The sequence below is a fragment of the Dermacentor albipictus genome, chromosome 3 (assembly GCF_038994185.2).
Source record: "Dermacentor albipictus isolate Rhodes 1998 colony chromosome 3, USDA_Dalb.pri_finalv2, whole genome shotgun sequence".
NCBI lineage: Eukaryota > Metazoa > Arthropoda > Arachnida > Ixodida > Ixodidae > Dermacentor > Dermacentor albipictus.
Window position 1 is genome coordinate 160,630,844 of NC_091823.1, and position 21,691 is coordinate 160,652,534.

At 46.8% G+C, this 21,691-nt stretch overlaps 1 protein-coding gene across 5 annotated transcripts in view; it reads right to left on the minus strand.

The window, feature by feature from the left end:
* Positions 1-21,691, minus strand: part of LOC135905187 (uncharacterized) — a 260,327-nt gene that overhangs the window by 101,432 nt on the left and 137,204 nt on the right. For all 5 annotated transcript variants that reach the window (XR_011512957.1, XM_070536239.1, XM_070536240.1 and 2 more), the window contains one exon: positions 17,566-17,677. Coding sequence is in view for 4 of the 5 variants with exons in the window: in XM_070536239.1 (XP_070392340.1) it covers positions 17,566-17,677 (112 nt within the window). In the remaining variant the exon portion in view is untranslated. The remainder of the gene's footprint in view (positions 1-17,565; positions 17,678-21,691) is intronic.

Below are 21,691 nucleotides of genomic sequence, written 5' to 3' on the forward strand. Positions count from 1 at the left end.
CCAACACAGTGATGGAGGCATCGACAAACTGCAGATAAGTATATTTCTACTGTTTCATATTTAGCATAATAATAGTGAACGGATTAAGTCACATTCGTAATAACGAACTGAATGTCCAGCAGTTTAAAAAAGGCATTGAGAGCCAATGAGTGTTCGTGCTTTTACATGTACGTGGGCCCGCGAAAATATGGAAAAGATAAAGGTAACCTTCACTAACTTAGTGATATAACAGAAATTCATCAGTGACATTCAGCCCGCAGAATCTATGGAAGAGTATCTTTATCCAGGTGAAATATCAATAGCAGGTACTGATATAAAGCAGGAAACTTATACAAAAATTTCATGGGTTGAACAGCACATGGGAGGCATTCCCGAATCGTGATCGCCACGTTACCGATATGCTTGAAAAATGTTTAGAATCGTTGCATTCTACCGGTTATGCAATATGGGACGTAAACCTGGAGGTTAACAAAGAAACTTGAGAAGTCGAGGACTGTGCAGAAAGCGAAGTAACAAAAATTGTTGGAGATAGCATTAAGGCAGGAAGACAGTGGCGTAGTAAACCGTGGCAACTGATATGCTAGTTGAGATTAAGAAAAAAAAATGGAATCGGTGGGCAGGCCATGCACGTCTTCAATCACTTGTTGCCAAATTATAACAGGTGATTACATAAGCGTGACAGAATGGATGTCAAGGAGAGAGAACTGCAGCCGAGGATGGTAGAAAATTGCATAATGAGACAAAAATATGATGTTTGTAAGCATAGGATGCAATCGGCTCGCATAAAACGGGATTGTAGGGAGCGCCATTGATTTTGCAGTGAACAAAAATAGGTTTGTGGTGCTGACAGTAGAGACTCGTGAAGGTTCGAGGACACCTCAGCTGTTGGCACACTTATAAACATTACAATTGGCTCTGGAAAAAAACAGTCCGTTATGTAAAATAAAGCAATGTTGTCCTGACAAATTGTTTTATTATGCATACACTAAAGGCCTCCACAGTTAAGGGCAGTTAGTACCAATAGTGCAATGAGCATTTTTATTTTTAAATAATGGTTTATATGCGGTCGAGTCATTCCAACAATCCACTTTTTTTGCAGCAAAACATTCTGCTGCTGGAGGCACTCAACCGCCTGGTGGCAGTAGGCGAGCACCAGGCACATGCTCTTGAGAGTGCGGCAAGGTCCAGAGGGCTGCTCTGCAACAGTAGGATCAGTGCACTCACTGCTTTCCAGTCGAGCCCCCAGAACACACCTTATAAAGGAGCTCTCAGTTTATTATTTTGTTTATTATTCAAGAGCATGAATAAAATTATTGCAGTAAACATTGTGCTGTGCATATTAGGACACTTGTAACATGCACTTGATGTCTCTTCAAAATGGGCAAACACGTAAGACAACCTGGACCGTGTAAATAAAAAAGACACTAATGCAGCATATGCGTCATTGTGCTGTTTGTTCTTTCTATGTGCAAGAATACAGTGGGTGTTGATTAGCCACAAGATGAACGGTGTGTGTATTTTGCAATGAAAAGACAGGAAACGGCATGACCTTAATAATGCTATCACCTATAGACTGTGCTCATGAATGCAACATTCCCCGATTTAAACGTGCCATTACATGCATGTTTGATACCACATATTCTTAACAATGTCATATATTTGTATGTACTAATTTTCACACAGCTTAAGCCCATGCATAGCTCACTTGTGATGTATCCATTTCATAGGCCAAATAATTGTACACTTTGTCATTTTGTGTTGTATGAAAAGCGGCATCCTCTAGTCGGATACAACTTCACAAGACAGGAGAGGCCCCACCCAGATGACCAAAGCGCAGCAGCCGATTGCCTCCACGTCTAAAGAAATAGTCCCTCTCCAATGAGCGGGTATTAGTGCGTCCAGCGGCACGACGTCAGTGTAGAGTGTGTGCCCATTGGTGCAGGCTTGTGTTCACCTGCCGTTGAAGTGCAGATTCTGCGGCCTCCTAAATTTGTATCCGACTATAGAATCATGTAATGCCTTGCACCAGTTGCATAGACTTCTGCAACTTGATAGCACACAATGATTAGGAGCAGAAATCTATAAAGGCACCCAAGCAAAGCTGGCTGGCCACACTTCCATTATGAGGGGCTGTAAACAGTTCTCGCCAAATATTCCCATTACATCCTTGAAAAAGAAGTGGTGTTTGGCACTTTAGAATCAAAAACAGATTACAGTGAATGTTGTGTACCTCATTAAAACAAACTGAGCTTGGTTACCTGCACAGCATGTAATGAAAGCTTGTGCTTCACATAGGAAACAAAGTGTTCTGTCCAGTACAATTGTCGATTTCGCTGTAGCACCTATTATGTCATTAGTGTCAACATAGAAATTTTCAAAGGCCATTCATTTCACCATTATTTTTGTATGATGGTTCTTTCAGTCAGTGCTTGTATTACATGAGCTGGTGGATTTGAAAGCAAAGCTTTCTTTGCAAACCTTCAGACTTCTATAATTGTGTGGTAAGGCACTGGCATGGTGTCAATTAGCTCACACTTCCTCGGTCCTGCACCAAAGAGGCCCAATGCTCTATTTGATATTGGATCGCGCAACAATTCGACGGCACACAAAGAAGAGTAACACACAAAGCAGAGCATTCTGCTGTGTGTATTTCTATTCTTTGTGTCCCGTAGAAATGTGGTGCAATTCAGCTTCAAGCTTCTATACCGACACGAGTCTTGAACCTCACTAATGATCTAGTTATTAAGCCACAATGGCGCACATATTTGAAATGTCCCAACACGAATTAGCTCTCCAACAAATCACCGCAAGCACAAAATTTTGCAGCACAGGTGTATGCACGTGCCATATTCTGTGCCACTAAACTCGCAAGAATCAAAGGGGCAAGCATTAACCAGCCTTACTGCTGCCGTCACCATCATCATCATGACACCAATAGCAAGACAGTGCTGCGTTTCAGTAAAGGGAGTGCCGGAGGCAAAGGCGTGATAGCGAGGCTTGAGGCTTACAATAAAAATAGCATTTACAAGACATGTTCAATGCCAAAATATGCTGCATATCGTTCATCCTACTTTGGCATTGCGGCAAGTTTTTACACGTTTGAGCATGTCACAGTTTGTGTAATCATTGCTCTAAAGCTGCACAAAAGGTCTATTCGCTCTGCAATCCTTATTTTTACCATGGCAGGTTAAAGACCCACTTTTCATTGGCATCTGCACCACATTTCGCCCGATATGTAATTTTGCCTTGGTGGTTCACGACATCTTCACGCACACTGAGTTCTGCAGAGCATTGGATCTGCATTGTTCTACTGCTGAAGAATTAGAGCCAAATTATGAGACGAAAATATACGATTTGTCCATACAGAATAACGCTGCCCCCCCCCCAAAAAAAAAAGAAAATACACTGAACCACTGGCACATGCACCAACAGTGAACACAGCAAACACTCTGAAGTATTTTCTTCATGCAATCCAGCACACTAATATTCTAAATGCATTTTCATTTTGCCATAAATGCATAGGCATTACAGGCTTGGCGCGACATCCGCATCTCGCACTGCAACGAATTGTGCAATGCCTTGCTGTTTCATAATGCGGGCGATAGATGATGCATGACCAAAATTCAGCATTATGCATACTAAGTAATTTGTACTACGTAATGGGTAATCTCATAAATAAACTTAAGTTCTTTGTGAGATTAGCATTCACAGGGTACTTCACACAATTTGTGATATCCATTTATCTATTTATACTTCATAAACCTACTTCCCCAACAAGTGAGCCATTTGGAAGGCACCCTGATAGACAAGTAGAACAATCGGTAAAAAGTCAGCAACCAGCGAAAAAATCAGTATCATAGGCTGCCGCATGTGTGACGTCGGTAACACAAAATTTAAGTCGGCTACACAGAAGTCACAAATTTGGCAATATGGTGCGTCTAGACATTGCTTCAATGCTAATCACAGTAACGCTGACATTGAAGGCGCCTTAATTCCTACGTACGTTCCATCGACATACCCGACTACGTTCGTAATGTTTCCGCGAAGTAAGAAGCGTTCCTTCATAAATGCCCGCTCAGCCGCAGTCTTCGGAAAAGCCAGCCACCGCTTCCGCACTGCCGCATCAATAAGCGCATCAGACATCTCTGACACAGAGGCTCACAGTACTTTGATGACGTCCAATGTAACGCTCGGCGCCGACGCTTCCAAGAAAACTCCTAGTCCCGTAGAAACGGAGGGCGCAGAGGACTTGCTCTTCAACGGTGAGCGAATGAAGCCCGCCACGCTGTCTCCACAGACGAGAGTCTTCGCCTAGCTCGTCGCACAGCCAGCGCGCTGATGTCCTCGACAGGCCAAAATGACGCTGAAACTCCACGGCGGTCATGTACGCGATCGGGTCCAGACGGTCATAATGACGCTTGCTGCCGCTGGCTGCAATAACACAGGCTGCTGCTGCCGCCGCCATGTTCCCGAGTTGAACTCGGAGGGGTTTCGTGATGTACGAGTTTAGCACGAGTTCGCCTGTCAATCAAAGCCAGAGGCCATGCGCCGCGCGAGGCATGTAACTCTTGTGCGCGCACCCACCACGGTTGGGCCACGCCCAACTTATCTTTCGGCAACAACGACGCGGTGCCGAGCTGAGAGGCACCAACAATATTCACCACCGACATAAAACACGCACAACACACTGTCATCGGTGATGTACTGCGCACTACTATCAAAAACAAAGCGTTGACTGTCGCTGGCTTATTGCATATATCTTCTCGGGCTGAGATGGCCCTACAGCACGGTTTCATAGCCTGCATTGTGGCGACGTAGCGCACAGTAAATAATTATCGGCACGTCACTGTAGCTGCTTGCAAGGCGTCGATGCGCCGAGGGTGACGACGATGCTGAGGAGTGCGTATCGCAGCAGTCGTTTGAGATGGCTGCTCTGTCATCGGTGATGTATCAGAGCCAGAACGTCGTAAACACGATCAGCGACCGAGAATCGCTCACTCTTCTAGACCCAGTGCAATGGCATTTCTTCATCACAAGCACTGCGCACTCAACAGTTCCAATGCCTTCCTCAGTGTGAAGTCTCATTTCATAACCGCACACAAGAGCCCTCACCTGCCAAAATGCGATTGCTGCGGTGTCGTTACGATATCCTTCTGCGATCGCTGCTGGCTCCAGCATAAGTAATCTGCAAGCACCTTGGTGCGCAGAAAACACTCAAATACTGCGTACATGCGCTCAGAGGCACTTTCACTGGGCAAGCGATGACAAGCGATGAATTGTGCCGATGGGACGCACGCACTTTTTCGCAATGCATCACCGAGGCTTCGCGCACAAAGATAAACTGATACATTTTCACTAAACAGCGTCACTACGGCCACTACGGACCGCCGTTTTGCATCGAAAGCCGTTGCTCCCGTATTTATGACTAGTGTGTCGTTTTTAGTTGGTAAAGTGGAGGCCTTAAGGCGCCTGCGATGAAGAGCCGTACCACGGCGCTGCGTTTTTATTCTCCTAATAGAGAAAGAGTGGTGATCACTGGCATTATTGAGAATAGCACTGTAGCACCCCTAGGCGTCTTCTCACCGTATCAACTGCCTCGTGCGTGCGACCCCCTTCAATGTATCCGCTTCTAAGCTTTCGCCTCACTGTCGCCACTCGCGGCAAGAAGTGCAAAATTTAATAATTTGCTCGATCTCCGTTTGTCAGCAGAAATTTCTAGCATTCAAAACGAAAACCACACTTAAAGAAATAAAAATGTTCGTTATTTTATTTGTAGTATTTTAACGTATTCGTTTGAGCGAAAGCGTAGGTGCAAGAATGCGCCGCATGTACCCCGTTCGCATTCGATGGAAGATAGAAAGATAGTTGCCGAAAGAGGAGGCACGCCCTTGACGCGCCCGGGAAAGGCGTGGCAAGCGGCTCACGGCACGTGTGCAGACAGACAGCGGGACAGTCACGGTATTGCTAAGTTGCGATAATCCGTTGATAACAATACGCGGCGCTGGCGCGTTTCGTTGTGCAGCCGTCTGCGCTTGAAACGTGGAAGCAGCGTGCCGCGCTGGGTGCGCTCATGTTGTCATACGCGGCTTTTTGTCTACATATTTTTTTGCCTGCAGCCTTTCCGCGTTTCACGCTATCTCCGTTCACTGACTGCCATCGAGCAAACTCGGGTAAAACTCGGGTGAACGAGAAACTCGGCGCAGCCTGCATAGCACCCTTGGTCCCTGGATCAGTCTAAACAAAGAAGGTTGAACTGACGAAGCAACAGTAATGCGCGTGACCGTTGAATAGGTTGTGCAACTGAACGCATCTCGAGTTAATCGCGCGGCCACCGAATCTATGAGAAAACTGGCCTTCAGACTCCAGGAGATGCCGATGACTACCGTCATCCAAAAGGAGTGAAAAAGGCAGCAAAATGTTGACCGCCAGATAGCTGTCAAGTCTCAACATTTATTTGGCGGCGCTTTAGGAATGTGTTTGGGGAGTGGTGGCGTGGGCGGAGAGAGAGAGAGGCCCGGCCTCCCCCCCGCCCTCTGGGTACGTGCCTGATGCCAACCCAAATGAATAAGCGTCGGCATACTCGCGTGAGACACCATAGTGGCCTGCGGCCGGGACATCAAGGCGTTTCACGGTGAGAGTTTAGACTGGGTGCCCGAGTATAAAATGAGCACATTAGAGACATCTCGGGGGCGTTTCTACGGCACAAGGCCATACCCTGAAAAAAAAAAAGCTTTCAAATAGAGGTTTTACAAGATTGAGGACTACGGTTATGTTGATCTTGTTGAGGATAGCGTCAGCCTTTTATTCAGCGTTTAGTTCGGTGGAATTTGGTTATGTTTATTTGCAACACAATGGCTGGCGTGCATAGGCAAAAAAATGAAAGCATTTTCATTTGAGGGAACCTGAGTACTTTGTGTAGATTACGTACGATAATCATAAAAAGAATACAAAATTATTAGACGAATAGAATTCGAAAACAAGTTCACTTATTAGAACAATGTAGTAGAAAGGAAGCACGTCCACAGTCTATAGCTGCGGAAGACGCAAATAAGGAACAGGCTAGAAAAGACACAGCGTTGTAGGTCTGTAGTAATCTGATTAGACAATTGACATATTGGCAAACGGGCAAGGTTACTCCTGAGGGCAGAAATTCCAGTGGACAAGTCGGCCAGTTGGCTTTCGCAGTGATAAAATCCCCCCAAAAGACGCTATGTCGTTAAGACGATGCGTGGCTGTGCGCCAACAAATAGCGACAATTTTTAAAAGCGAAACTTTCTTTGCGACTTCCTTCGATTTTCCCACTGCTGGTGCTGCTGTCTTGCATGCCGCGTCGGGTGTTTGGTCAGAGCCGGCCTACACATAGAAGGAGCGCAGTAGCAAGGAAAGGCAATGCGAGAAACTAATTTGGACCATTCGATTACGTCGCATGTGCATAATACCCTCTGGAGCTCCCTGGGCGTCGTTACATTAAGCTCTTGACAGCTGTAATTAACTGTGACGGACCGTGCAAGCGTTGCAGAAACTACAGCGTTTGCCCTTCTGCTAACGTCCAAGCCCTGAGGAGATGTTCATATAATGGTAGAGATGGGGGCAGGGAAAAGAGGCAGGGAATAGAACTGCAGAGTCACTAAACGGGCAAATAACAGCCTTGCCACTCTTTGCTCGCAGTTTCCAAACAGGGAACAAGGTCGGTACAGGCAAAATGCAATGTGAGAAATCAAGGAAACGCTTCTACTCTTGACAGGACAGCGGTTGCGAGAAAACTGAAGGTGCGGTACTGTAGGTTTCTGCTTTTTCTCGAAAATAAACACCATGCAAATTGGTCAAGCTGATAGCTGCCTCATGGCGTGCAGATGCAAGGAGGTATTAAATCAATGTAGGGTGAAGGTGACACACAGAAGCGGCCGCAAGTCAAAACAACACTTCTTTGCCCGCCGCAGTAGCTGTGGTTCTATAGCATTGCTCGACTTTACGCATTATATCCCAGCCGCGGCTGCCTGATTTCGACGAGAGCGAAATACAAAAGCGGTGGTGCACTTTGGCTTAGGTGCACGTTGAAGAACACCAGGGGACCAAAATTAATCCGGCGTCCACCATTACGGCGTGCCTCATAATCCGATTGTGGTTTTGGCAGGTATAGTCCCATTATTCTGCAAACATTTCTGCCGCGATGCAATGTACCATGTTAGGCAATGACAATGTTCAACCTTCTCATAGGTTATAAACAATGGCGCACAACATCGCCTCAAGCAAACACGTCTTCCAGTAGGTTCTGTGTACTGCGCAGACAAACAGCAGTAGTACACGCAGGTAACATATACCATCAACTCACTGCTCTCGTATTCAACCAAACGCCGAAGAAATGAAACATCTGCAGCCACAGCAACGCTAAATATCGCCAATTGAAGCAAACTGCACAGAAAGCATCACTTACATCGATTCCCTAAGTGTGTGTGTGGGATCCGCAAAATTTCCTAGACTGTAAAGTCATATGCTTAAGGATCGCACTCATTATTCGAATAGTTATAATAGAGGTAGAAAAAACGGCTGTCATGTACACGGTAAAATTGGATTGAAACGGCTTGAATCCCTTGGCCGTTGGGCGACTGCCGACTTCCGTGGCAATGTAGTTGTCAAAACAGGCTGCAATTGAAAGTGCATTCAGGGAGTTGATGAACGGTAAGAAGGCAGAAGCTTGTAGATTGCTTCAGGCAAATAAAATGACTTTTTGAGCAGCGTGGTCAAGGGGCCGTGCTATGATATCAACGACAATAAAAAATATGAACACAGGCCTAACTTAAATATATATAGATAACTTGAATATAAAAAGCCGTAAAGTACATTGGCAGGGTGGCCAAATTTCGGGACATATAATTTGTCTGTTGAAAGAATTCAGCTAGAACTCGATGGTGCCAAATGAGGCTATAATATCGTCAAATGTTGAGAGGTCCAGTTGGTCTTGTGGCCAACGCCAGCGCCCGGCAACTATCGGATGTCTGCACATTTTTTGTCTTACAGGGTTAGGCATGGGTTCGAAATTTGGGATGCGGACTCCATACCATTAAATACAATTCACTCCACGGTGTCATTCTTGAAAGGCTGATACCGATTTTCGCGCATTCAGGATGCGAACAGATTGTCTCATGTGCCGACTGTCGCCATCGTCGAACTGCCAACATTCTTTAATTGTGTTCTCGACAGTCGCACAACTCTTGAATGGAAGTAAGTGTGAGGCGTTGTGCGCGAGGCGTGCCGATTTCCCAGCCAAAATGTATTAAGATACTCGGTCTCCATATCCAGAAAGATGGACGTCCCGCTGCGACGGTGCATCACCTGCTCAGGCAAGGAGAACAGGTGCTGCACATGATGCGTAGGGTCTCCAACCTAGCAAATAGAGTGAAAGAGGCGGATATGCTTCAACTAAGAAACGCACTAATTATGTCGCGCCTGCGCTATCACCTGCCCTATACCAATCTCCGTAAGCAAGATATCAACCTCCTTGATTCGCTCATCCGGAAGGCGACAAAGCTGGCCATCGGCATCCCGTTTAGTGCCAGCACTAAGCTCCTCCTTGACATCGGTTGCCGTAACACGGTAGCGGAACTAGTCAGCATTCATCGTCGTCGCCAAGAACTGCGTTTGCAGCGCACGTGTCAAGGTACGCACATCCTCCACAGCATCGGTCATCATCCAGAAGCTGCGCCCCTTCAGAACACGTGCCCACTACCCCCGAAACAACGCGAACTTCTAACCATAGCAACATTGCCACGCCACATGAACCCAGAACGAGGCAAGGAGAGGCGACGACAGCAAGTTGCCTACTTCAAGAGGTACACGGCAAGACACCCTGACGGCTTATACTTCTACGCTGATGCTAGCGTTGGTGCACGGGGCTCTGCTATAGCAGTCGTGAATAGCAACCTCCAAACTGTACATACTGAGTTACTGAGAGACAGATCCGACCTTAGCAGAACTGACGGCGATCGCAACCGCGATCAAACGCATGCCCCTTAGTAACTCAGCCTACCCAAGAATCATATTTACCGACTCCATGGCGGCTTGCAGGAAATTGTTGCACAACGGTCTCCCGGCCCACATTTCGACATTTATTCAAGAGCACCTTCAGGGTCCTCTGGAAATCATCTGGATACCTGGTCATGACGGGCTGCCGGGAAATGAAAGAGCTAATCAGCTCGCCTGCGAGACTTTGAACCAGGCACCCTGCATTCCGCAACCAGCCTAGCTCCCCTGCTTCTGCAGCCATATGAAGAGGCAAGATGCAAGCTCCCCAAGCTCAGAAAAGTGCTCACCCGTGAACAGGGTGTACTGATTCGTCAGGCCCAGACTGAAACACTCCCTACACCAACGCGAATGCACCTCCTCCGCGGCTTCTCACCTGAAGATCCCCCACCCTGCCGATACTGTGGCGAACACCCGAACACATCCCATATCCTCTGGTCCTGTGGGCCACACCCACCTCCCCTTCGTACCCCCATAAATCTTTCCCCTAAACACCATGCCGGGTGGCTGACAGAAGCAGCCACCGCCGACGACCAACGGTACCTTGCGGCGTTTATCAGTGCTGCACTCAAGAATGCCACAAGCGAGGCTCTGGACTGAGGGCCTTTCCACGTTACCACTGAACATGAAGATTAAGTTTTTTCTCCCTCTCTCTCTCTCTCTCTCCGATCATGGCGACTGGGACATTGCTCTACCATTTGTCACGTTCGCCTACAATTCCTCGCGCCACGGCACAGCTGGATATTCACCCTTCTATCTCCTCTTCGGCCGTAAGCCCACTTTGCCTTTCGAGACTCTCCTTTCGACCACACTCAGCTCGCCGACAGAGTATGCTCGGGATGTCATAGCCACAGCGACCCAAGCACGCCAGATTGCCCGCATTCGTCTTTCTGCCTCACAGACACGCCAGAAGTGCCGTTACGACCAGCGCCATCAGGACGTGCACTACGAACCAGGTGCTCTTGTGCTAGTTGGGTATCCAGCTCGGCGTGTTGGTCTTTCGGAGAAATTCCTCTCGCGGTACAATGGCCCTAACCGCATCCTTCGCTAGGTGACCCCTGTCACATATGAAGTGTCTCCGCTGGATGCCACGGTGCCTTCACCTCTCTCTGACATCATCCACGTCAGCCGCCTCAAACCTTACCTTTCTCAGACCGATGAGCCGCACCAATAAGGTGCTTTTTCCGACGGGAGTAATGTCACAGTCGGTAATATGGGAAAAGGAGGACGATGATTGTGGCCTTGGAGACGACGAAGAAGAGTGTAGCATTATTGCTGCTCTACGCTTGCTGGCTCAGCCATTAAAAGCCATCTGTAAATAGACGCACGCTTCTTCCTTCCCGTAACAATATATTAAACAGTGATCACTTTAACGTGCAATACACACTGTCCTTCCACAACTTCAAAAATGACTGCAAAAACCTATTAGTGGGCAGTGACATTGCATTTTCATTTTGAGTAACTTGTGCTCATCCCTGATAACACATGTAACTTTAGTTATGTTACAGATTTTTCTCAGCGCCTGTAAATTATAGTTGTCAGCGTTTCGGCATTTACATTGTACATCAGTCTAAACCTTTGTTCTTTTCTGAAATGTTTCTATGTACTGATCTATTTACTGTATATGCTATTTATATTCGGGCCAATTATTCTATAGTTTTCTTTTCTTTGTTGACTTCTGATGTAAGCCAACTTTATTGTTATATAATACTTATTGCTTATGTATATTCTGTCTTTTTCAAAATATATCCCGTTGAAGCAAAAGTAATGCTATGGAGACATGCGTTCTGAATAATTGAATTTTTCATTGCTGTGTGCTGTGTGTTAGTTTTTTTGGCAAATTTGTGAATGATATGTCATGCTGCCTTGAACTGTATGGCCGCAGAGGCTCTGTCAGGCATTTTGCCATTATTTCCACCCCCTACACGGAGAGAATCCGTGAAACAATATAATAGGTAGGTCGGCAAAAAAAAAAAGCACGGCACTGATAAGGTAAGTTCGGCACGGGCGCAGTCGACAAGAACTTGATCTCCAACAATGACGTCGTGCGAGGAACGAGATAGTACGACAAATTTAATAACATACGGTTTTGAATGACGAGCCGAGCTGTGCATGTTGTTGAACTCTAAATACGATCCGATGCGAGGTTGCCATTCGTTAGATAAATAATTGGCATGGTCACTTTGTTCAACTTACGGCAAAGCTTTTCTCTGATAATCGAAATTATGGCTACGACGGCGAAAAGTGCGTGTACGGTGGGGCAATCCACGGACAGTTCAATTTCGGTCGCAGGGGAAAAGTTAGGTCTTAAATGTTTGATGAAAACGCAGTACTTTCTTCTGGAAATGTGAGTGTTAGTTTTTCTCCCGGAATGGCATGGGTCCGTGAACCATTGATGTAATAGGTCGGTGACTTAGGGAAGGCGACCGGCGTGAATCGAAGGATCGGCAACTGGAAGACGAGTCTAGAGGAAGAGTAGACAAATCATCACGCGGGAGTCGGAAGAGGCATGTAACTCGAGGGTCCTTCTATGTGAAGAAGACGGAAGCTCCGACGGCGGCAGAATCGTGCTGCGCGGCCCGGGAAGCCACATGAAAAGGTATATAGGATGGTTATCAGGTGTTCGCCACGGGTTGATGACAGGAGCTCCAGTAGCCGAGTAAGGGATGAGAACAGTACGTGAAAGTAGCGGTGGCACATGGAAGGTGCCATTTATCCGCTAGGCATTAGGAGGTGGAGGTGCATGTGGCCGGGCGACAGCGTTAGCGTAAGTCAGCGGTTTAACAACGGGCTGCTGAGGAGGGGCCGGTGCCAGCGCCTTTGCAACTTGCGTTTGAACTACTTGACGAAAATAAGGAGCCATAGATGCCACTTTCTAAGGTGTGCTAGTCGCCAGATAGTGTTGACGCACGGCTTCCTGTAGGATCAACTGCTTTATCTGCGGCAATAAACACGAAATCCAAGGGAGAAATCTCTCGACTGAAATCCAAGGGAAAGAGATCAGTGGTGTTCTGATGAGGAGCACAAAGTGTTAAGGCATGCAGCTTGCGCAGCTTGTGGTAGTGCTGGCAGAGATGAATCACCTCGGAAACAATGTGCGGACTGTGGACGGCGAGCATCTGAAATGTATCGTCATCAATGTATTTCATGGCGTGCTATATCTTGTCTGCATCATCTATAGATGAGCTGACGCGTTTGCAGAGCGAGATCACGTCTTGAATGTAATTTGTAATGGAAGACCACGCAAGCTCTGCTCAGTACGAAGCTGGCGAATGGCGGAACGGCCGAAGACCTCTGTCAAAGTTGCCATGGCAGGAGACCAGGTGGTAAGATCAGATTGATGATTTCGAAACCATGGGTTCACCACGTCCGTCAGAAAATGAGCATTAGTAACCTTGATGCAGTCGTTCTACTTTTTATAGGCGCTTACACGGTCATATTTGGCGAGGCACTTCTCCATGACGCGGTCGTCTGCTCCACTGAATATAGCTGGATCGTGCTGCCAGGTGACGTAACCATGCTGAATGGGTCTTGGTACGGAAGCACTAGCCTGGGACGGCCCTAGATTATTTATTGCACGAGCTGGTGGAGCCTGGCTGTGGAGTTCCAGGATGTTGAAGAGAAAGTAGTGCCTCCATTAAATGCAATGGGGGTGTTTGCCTAGCAGCACTTCATGCATCTTTGCAGCGGTAGGTCTAGGTAGGTCTAAACAAGTCAGTCAGTGCTATCGTGAAGCTGGCGAGCAAGCGCTTCTTGTCCTTTTCTTGTACTTTCACAAGCACCGTGGCCAGCGCCCTTAGTAGATACATTTTTCTGGGCTACATGGGACCATGGCCTCGCATATCGCAGCTACAAAAGGCCACAAAAGCGCTGCTGCGATATTTGAAAGCGAACGGATTGAGTGAGCGCTTGTGATTCGGACTGAGTGACCGACTCATATCTCCAGTGGACTTTCTCTTCTTTTCATCTTTCCGTACCCCTTTCCCTTTCCCCAGTGTAGGGAAGCCAACCAGGCTCAGTCCTGGTTAACCTCCCTACCTTTCTTTTATCATTTTCTCTCTCTCTCTCTCTCTGGGCTTACGGGAGGCGACGAAATAAGTAACTGCGTCTTGTACATTAACTCAATCTTACTCTGTTTAGGTGCAGTTTAACATCGAATTTTGGATTTTTGTTCTTTATGATGTGTTACAACAAATTATTCCACTTACAACAAAAATCTTTATTTCAAGCGTTTTCGGTGCTCCTTGTATTTCACTTTCAGTTTGCATTTGTTATGTCTGTGCTTGAGCAGTCATGTCACAGAACTATGGCTAAGTGCAAGTCAGCGAAAAAGATGTCTCTGCAGTGGTCACCTCCTTCTCTCGAGGCATTCCTTGTTTTGCACCGCTAAGCTTCGAAGATACGTTTGCTTTTTGCTCTGCCACTGATGCTTGGTCCCACTAGATTCGCAAGTCATTTCAATGAAGGCCACCCACTTTGCCAAACTTCAGTTTGTTAAACCTTTCACTAAACCTTTTCACTTATGCTTCGGTAACATGCTTGGGTTTCGACTTTTTCTCTGTGGCCACTCCGTGTCCAGAGGTGCAGCTGTTAGCGTTCTTTGTTGAAATACGCGCATGCACAAAATGTGGCAGGACAAGTGAGCGCTTAGCCACGCAGTGAAGCAGGCCTGTGCACGTGCAGTGATGGCTAGATGCCGTCACAATTCGTTCAGAAATATCCTATAAATATATTTTCTTCTCGTATTTCAAGTGGCAACGTATATATATATTTTTTCCCAATCGCTTACCCCGATGTTACAAAGAAGTGGCGCTGAGAGAGTTCTACACCGATCTAGCGACGTTAACGATCCTTATTCACGCGTGGACTCTCAACCCTGCCACACAACCTCGATCGCAATTATTATGGGCACACTCACATTTACTAAGAGCAGAGTCGAAGCCAGGTATTAGAGAGACAAAACTACGTGGTTGCTCTTCGTATAGGTCCTTATTATCTTCAGAAAAAGCTTGGCGTATTAACTCCAAAAATTCAGAACAAGCACGAAAAGTGTCGCTAGTAAAACGTGCCGACGACACGAGGCATTTTTGAGTGCAGTAAATTAGAGAAAAGCCACCGAACTGAAGACTAGTCAAAGAAACATTTCTACTCGACTTTACAGACGTCATGATCACAGCGGTATTATACTTGTTGTTGAATTTAATTGCAAATATATTTTCATTGAAAACTATAATATGAGAACAATTACTTCGCATAACACAAATACTGAAGTGCCACCTTATCTTAGCATAAAATTCAGGGTTTATCAACCACAGCATCAAAAAACGACATGGGAATTATTCCGTAGCTTGCGTTAGCAGACAAAAGTTTGAAAAAGCCAGTGCAGATACCCAAAATTTGGACTTGCTTATTGGGGATCATGATACTCTAATGGCCCCTGTACACAGTCGCCAACGCACGCGACGGCCGAGTGGCTTTATTTATTAGGCAAGGAACAGTTGGCCAGGTTCCACCACCTGTTCGACACCGGGCGAGGTGTCTCAAATTTGGTTGTCTTTACTAGAAAATAATATCCTGCCTTCAAGTTTTTACTGATGATGATAATTTTGAATTCTGTTGTCTTAACTTAGTGGCGCACTACATCGCCGTCTGCCTTATTCACATCTGCGTGTAGCAGGGGCAGTGAGGTAGTGGTGTAGTTAAAGCGAAATAGAAATCTTAACAGCCGGCCAAAAAATTGGAGGACGCTTAAGCTTCGCCTTCAAGAGTGGAACGCGATAGCGTTCCCGTCGATCCGCCAATGGGTGTAAGACAATGGGCTACAGGGCAGCCATCACTTACGAGGCGCCCCGCATCAGACGCGGTGAGCGTCGAGCCATATGGTCGAGCAACGCGGCGTTCGGCGCAGCAACGAAACGTGCGCCTGAGCAAGCGGAGCGAACCAAAGAACTCGGTATCCCGGAGGGGGAAATGATGCACGCCAGCCAAACGCCGTGATCGGCACGGGCGGAGAGATAGAGAGATAGTGATCTAAAGAAAGGAAGGACGCTTGATTCTACAGAGGGAGCAAGGCGAAGCGTTGTCAGGGGAGAGAGTCCGAGCCGCGACAGCTCCAATGCGCGCGTGGCGCGCCATCTGTCGGGGCAGCGCCGTACATGGAGAGGAGGGGGTCTTCTGTGTTTGCCGCAAGATGGCTCTCCGTGTGCGGAAAGCGCAGAAGAAATGCAGCGAAACGCACTTCGCTACTCGTGTAATGGTACGTCCACACTAGCGACAAAAACGCGCGCGACACAACGCGCGCGGCGAGCGGTGCTGTCGCGCGCGGCAAGATTCACGAAAAGCGGCAGCAACGCGCGACAAACGCGCGAATGGGTGCGAGACCCATTTTTCGCGGCAGACGCGAAACGTCCACCAATCAGAAGCGAGCCGCTTTACGAGCCGCGCTGTTGTGGCGCCACCTGTCGCATAAGCAAAGAATCATAATCTATGGGCTCTGAGACTGAACAGTGACACGCGCGCCGTAAAATCTCACAGGCCATTTCCAGTCAAGGGGGCTGTTTTTGTTAAGCCTTACCACACCGCCACTCAGGCGTCGACGAAGAATTCGCCTCGCAATGGAGGCGTTTTTGGAAACCGTTCGCGGATATGCGTACCTCTATGATAAATCGAGCGTCGGACAAGGAGCTGCGCGCCAACCAATGGCACATTATGGACAGCAGTTTGGCATGACAGGTGAGTAATTGGTGAAGGTGGGGAAGCAGAGTGCGCGCCTGGCCCTCAGTGTCCCTGTACCGCACCCAAAACTTTCTCGTCCGCTGTCTGGCACGTCGGCGTCGCACAAGTAAAGAACAAACAAGTATTATAGTGTTCACAGTCACCAGTAGCTCCTCGTCCGTATCCGACATGCCTGAGCGTGGCCGGCAGTGGCGCAAAAAAACACAGACACTTCCGATGGAAGACGAAATGGGCAGAACGGAGAGCGCGTTGTCGCGAGAAGTATCGAATGGAACGAGACAACGCGGGACTCCACGGGCCGCTGCCGCGTGCCGCAAAACGCGACTGTGGACTTGCCCGCACGCGTCTGCCGCGCGGTCGCTTGCCGCGTGCGGCGTGTCGCGCGCGTTTTTGTCGCTAGTGTGGGCGTACCATAATTGCGACTTCTGTAAGTTACATGTTCATAATTACCGATATACACCACAGTATAACTTTCCACGGCTCGTTTCGAAGGCAACACCGCATTCACTAGAGGCGCGTTTGTACCTTTTGGAAGCATCGAAATCGTGGCTGAGTGGTAGCGTCTCCGTCTCACACTCCGGAGACCCTGGTTCGATTCCCACCCAGCCCATCTTGGAAGTTGCTTTTTATTTATGGAGTGCCTGCCGTGATTTATCGCTCACGGTCAACGCCGCAGAACGCCGACGCCGACACCCGACACCGACGCCGACACCCGACACCGACGCCGACGACACCGGCTTTTCTGCGACACGAGCTCCTTAACGCTATCGCGTTAAAATATACGGACGTGCTGGTTGCGGAAACACTTACCAATGTAGGCTCGATGAAGGAGTAAAGACAGTGAAGGTTCCAAGCAGTCGACGGTTGCGGTTGAAGCGATTGAACGTCAGTTGTGGTGAAAATGATGACGATGCTTGCAATCCTGCACAGTGAAAAGTAAATCAAGGCAATCAGCAATGCAATACCAGTGAGCTCAATTCGTACTTCATTTCATTTCATTTATTGAACCCTCAGGGTCAAAGGCATTAAAGAGGGGAGTGCTTACAAAACAGAAATACATAAATATATACAATGCATATTACAGAACAAGTGTTATCATCATCCTGTTATACAATGTTAGTTAGGGCAGAACGAAAATGCTGGTTATCAATTATGTCGACGATATCTGCGGGAAGGCGGTTCCATTCGCATGATGTGTGAGGCAAGAAAGACTGAAATGCAGTTTTAGTGTTACATGTTTCAATGCCAACTTTGTGACGATGGTCAATGCGATTTGACACGTATCTGGGGGACGAAATGATGGAATCGCGTAGCATGGGGTGACGGTATTGTTTATGAAACACGCTCAAACGAATTGTCGGCCGGCGGGATGCTAGAAGACGTTAAGAAAGATTAGCTTTCATGCTTGTTACACTTGCGGTACGGTTAAAATTGGACAGGATAAAACGAGCAGCGTTATTTTTAACCAGCTTAAGTTATCCGTTTTTCATGATGCGGATGCCATATCGCGGCGGCATATTCCAAATTAGAACGTATTAGTGTTTTATAAAGCAGCAATTTCAAAGAAGTTTTGGAGAAGTTACGGCACATGTAGCCCAACACGCGGTTAGCTTTGTTAGTAATTTATTCAATATGGCGCGCCCAGTTAAGGTCAGCAGAAATAAGAACACCCAGGTATTTATATGAAGTAACCGCTTCTAACGCAACGTTATTTGGGTAGTATACAGGCGGTGAGTTGGAACTCCTTGATATTCGCATAATTTTGCACTTTTTAGTATTATGTTCCATAAACCATTCGTTACTCAAAAGAGAAATGTTAGTGATACCACGCTGAAGACTGTTAGCATCGTCGGGGAATTTTATTTCGCGGAAAACAACACAGTCATCAGCAAACAAAAGAATGTTAGATGGTACAATGGAAGGGAGGTCATTGGTGTAAATGAGAAATAAAAGGGGTCCAAGCACTGAGCCTTGTAGCACGACCAAGTAAACTTCACTGAAAGGTGAGTTAAAATTATTAGCGTAAACGAACTGCGATCGGTTAAGAATAAAGTATTCAATCCATTTAAGAACGTTGTAGTCGATATTCAGCTGGGTTAGCTTTAAAAATAATAAGCGGTGACATGCCTTGTCGAATGCTTTCGAGTAATCTAGGAAAATGCAGTCAGCTTCTGATGCGCGATCTAAAATATGGTGAAGTTTGGTAGTGAAGCTGGCAAGTTGTGTTTTGCAAGAAAATGAACTTGAGATAGGGTGAGAAGCTGGGCAACCCAAGAAATATTCGGAAAGTTAAAATCACGTAATAAAAACAAGGAAGCCGATGGAAATCTGGTGTGTATTATGGTAAGTTCGTCATGAAGGTCGTTAATAAACGAGCGTGAAGAAAAAGGAAGACGATAGCATACGCCGAATATTATTTTCTGACGGTCAAGAGTAACTGATGCCCAGACAGTTTCCAAGGCGCTATTAGTGTAGATGCATGATGATTGATGATGATGATGATGCATGATGATGAGTCAGCAAGTGCCAGTCACTCGTTATCTGGGTATTCGGGCCCATCGTATATTGAATGAATCGGGTGGATTGACTGTCATTCGGGCCGACTGCTTCATTGTCAACATCTAGATGTTTTGCTTTCCCTGGAAACCGAAAGAAATTAAATTATGGGATCTTTCACGCCATACCCACGACCTGATTTTGAGGTATGAAATGTACTTATTATTATTTATTATTATTTGAACATACTGCAGGCTTTGACGCCCCTTGTAGAAGTGGTTACAAAGGTAAAATAACAGCAATCACGAACAGAAATGAATGGTTTTACCTTGGGTTACAAAAGATTTTACAGTATTACGACATACAGCAGTGTTAGGAAAGTCGTTCCAGTACGAGATAGCGGAGGCAAACAGTGAATTTGGTGATTTTTATTGGTTTGATTAGGTGCGGCGGTGGCGTAGAGGTAGAACACCCGTCTCGCGTGCAAGAGGTCCGTGGTTCGAATCCCGGTGCCGGCAATTTTCCACCGGATTAAAAAAAAATCCGCGTGTTGATTAAATTGCACAAACAGGCCTGGAGTGTGGCCTGATCCCGGTGACCAGAACCGGTAACGCACTCCCTCACCAGAGCAGGATTGGCCACCCTGGTGCAGTACTTGGCCACAACCTCCTATATGAACACAACAATCAAATCCCGGCCCTCAGTCCCCAGCAGCTGCGCAGCAACTGACCACGGCGGCGGTCAGACCTGCGACGCAGCAGAGGGTGCTAAGAATCACTGGTTCCGGACAGGCCGCCATTGGAATATGAACCTGGCAACGTTTAACGCTAGAACGTTATCTAGTGAGGCGAGTCTAGCAGTGCTATTGGGGGAATTAGAGGGCAGTAAATGGGATTTAATAGGGCTCAGTGAAGGTTGGAGGCCAAAAGAAGCACATACAGTGCTAAAAAGCGGGCACGTCCTGTGCTACCGAGGCTTAGCGGAGAAAAGAGAACTAGGAGTCGGATTCATGATTAATAAGAATATAGCTGGTAACATACAGGAATCCTATAGCTTTAACGAGAGGGTGGCAGTTCTTGTTGTGAAACTTAATAAGAGGTACAAAATGAAGATTGTACAGGTCTACTCCCTTACATCCAGTCATGTTGACCAGGAAGTCGAAAGCTTCTATGAAGACGTGGAATTGGCGATGGGTAGAGTGAAAACTACATACACGTTACTAATCGGCGCCTTTTATGCCAAGGTAGGCAAGAAGCAGGCTGGAGACAAGGCAGTGGGGGAATATGGCATAGGCACTAGGAATAGCAGGGGAGAGTTATTAGTAGAGTTTGCGGAACAGAATAATATGAGGATAATGAATACCTTCTTCCGCAAGCGGGATAGCCGAAAATGGACGTGGAGGAGCCCGAACGGCGAGACTAGAAATGAAATAGACCTCATACTCTGCGCTAACCCTGGCATCATACAAGATGTGGACGTGCCCGGTAAGGTGCGCTGCAGTGACCACAGGATGGTAAGAACTCGAATTAGCCTAGACCTGAGGAGGGAACGAAAGAAACTGGCACATAAGAAGCCGATCAATGAGTTAGCGATAAGAGGGAAAATAGAGGAATTGCAGATGAAGCTACAGAACAGGTATTCGGCTTTACCTCAGGAAGAGGACCTTAGTGTTGAAGCAATGAACGAGAATCTTGTGGGCATCATTAAAGAGTGTGCAATGGAAGTCGGTGGTAACTCCGTTAGGCAGGATAACAGTAAACTATCGCAGGAGACGAAAGATCTGATCAAGAAACGCCAATGTATGAAAGCCTCTAACCCTACAGCTAGAATAGAACTGGCAGAACTTTCGAAGTTAATCAACAAGCGTAAGACAGCTGACATAAGGAAGTATAATATGGATAGAATTGAACATGCTCTCAGGAACGGAGGAAGCCTAAAAACAGTCAAGAAGAAACTAGGAATTGGCAAGAATCAGATGTATGCGTTAAGAGACAAAGCCGGCAATATCATTACGAATATGGATGAGATAGTTCAAGTGGCTGAGGAGTTCTATAGAGATTTATACAGTACCAGTGGCACCCACGACGATGAAAATATTCTAGAGGAATTCGAAATCCCAAAGGTAACGCCGGAAGAAGTAAAGAAAGCCTTGGGAGATAAGGATAGGGGGAAGGCAGCTGTGGAGGATCAGGTAACAGCAGATTTGTTCAAGGATGGTGGCCAGATTGTTCTAGAGAAACTGGCCACCCTGTATACGCAATGCCTCATGACCTCGAGCGTACCGGAATCTTGGAAGAACGCTAACATAATCCTAATCCATAAAAAAGGGGACGCCAAAGACTTGAAAAATTATAGACCGATCAGCTTACTGTCGGTTGCCTACAAACTATTTACTAAAATAATCGCAAATAGAATCAGGAAGACCTTAGAATTCTGTCAA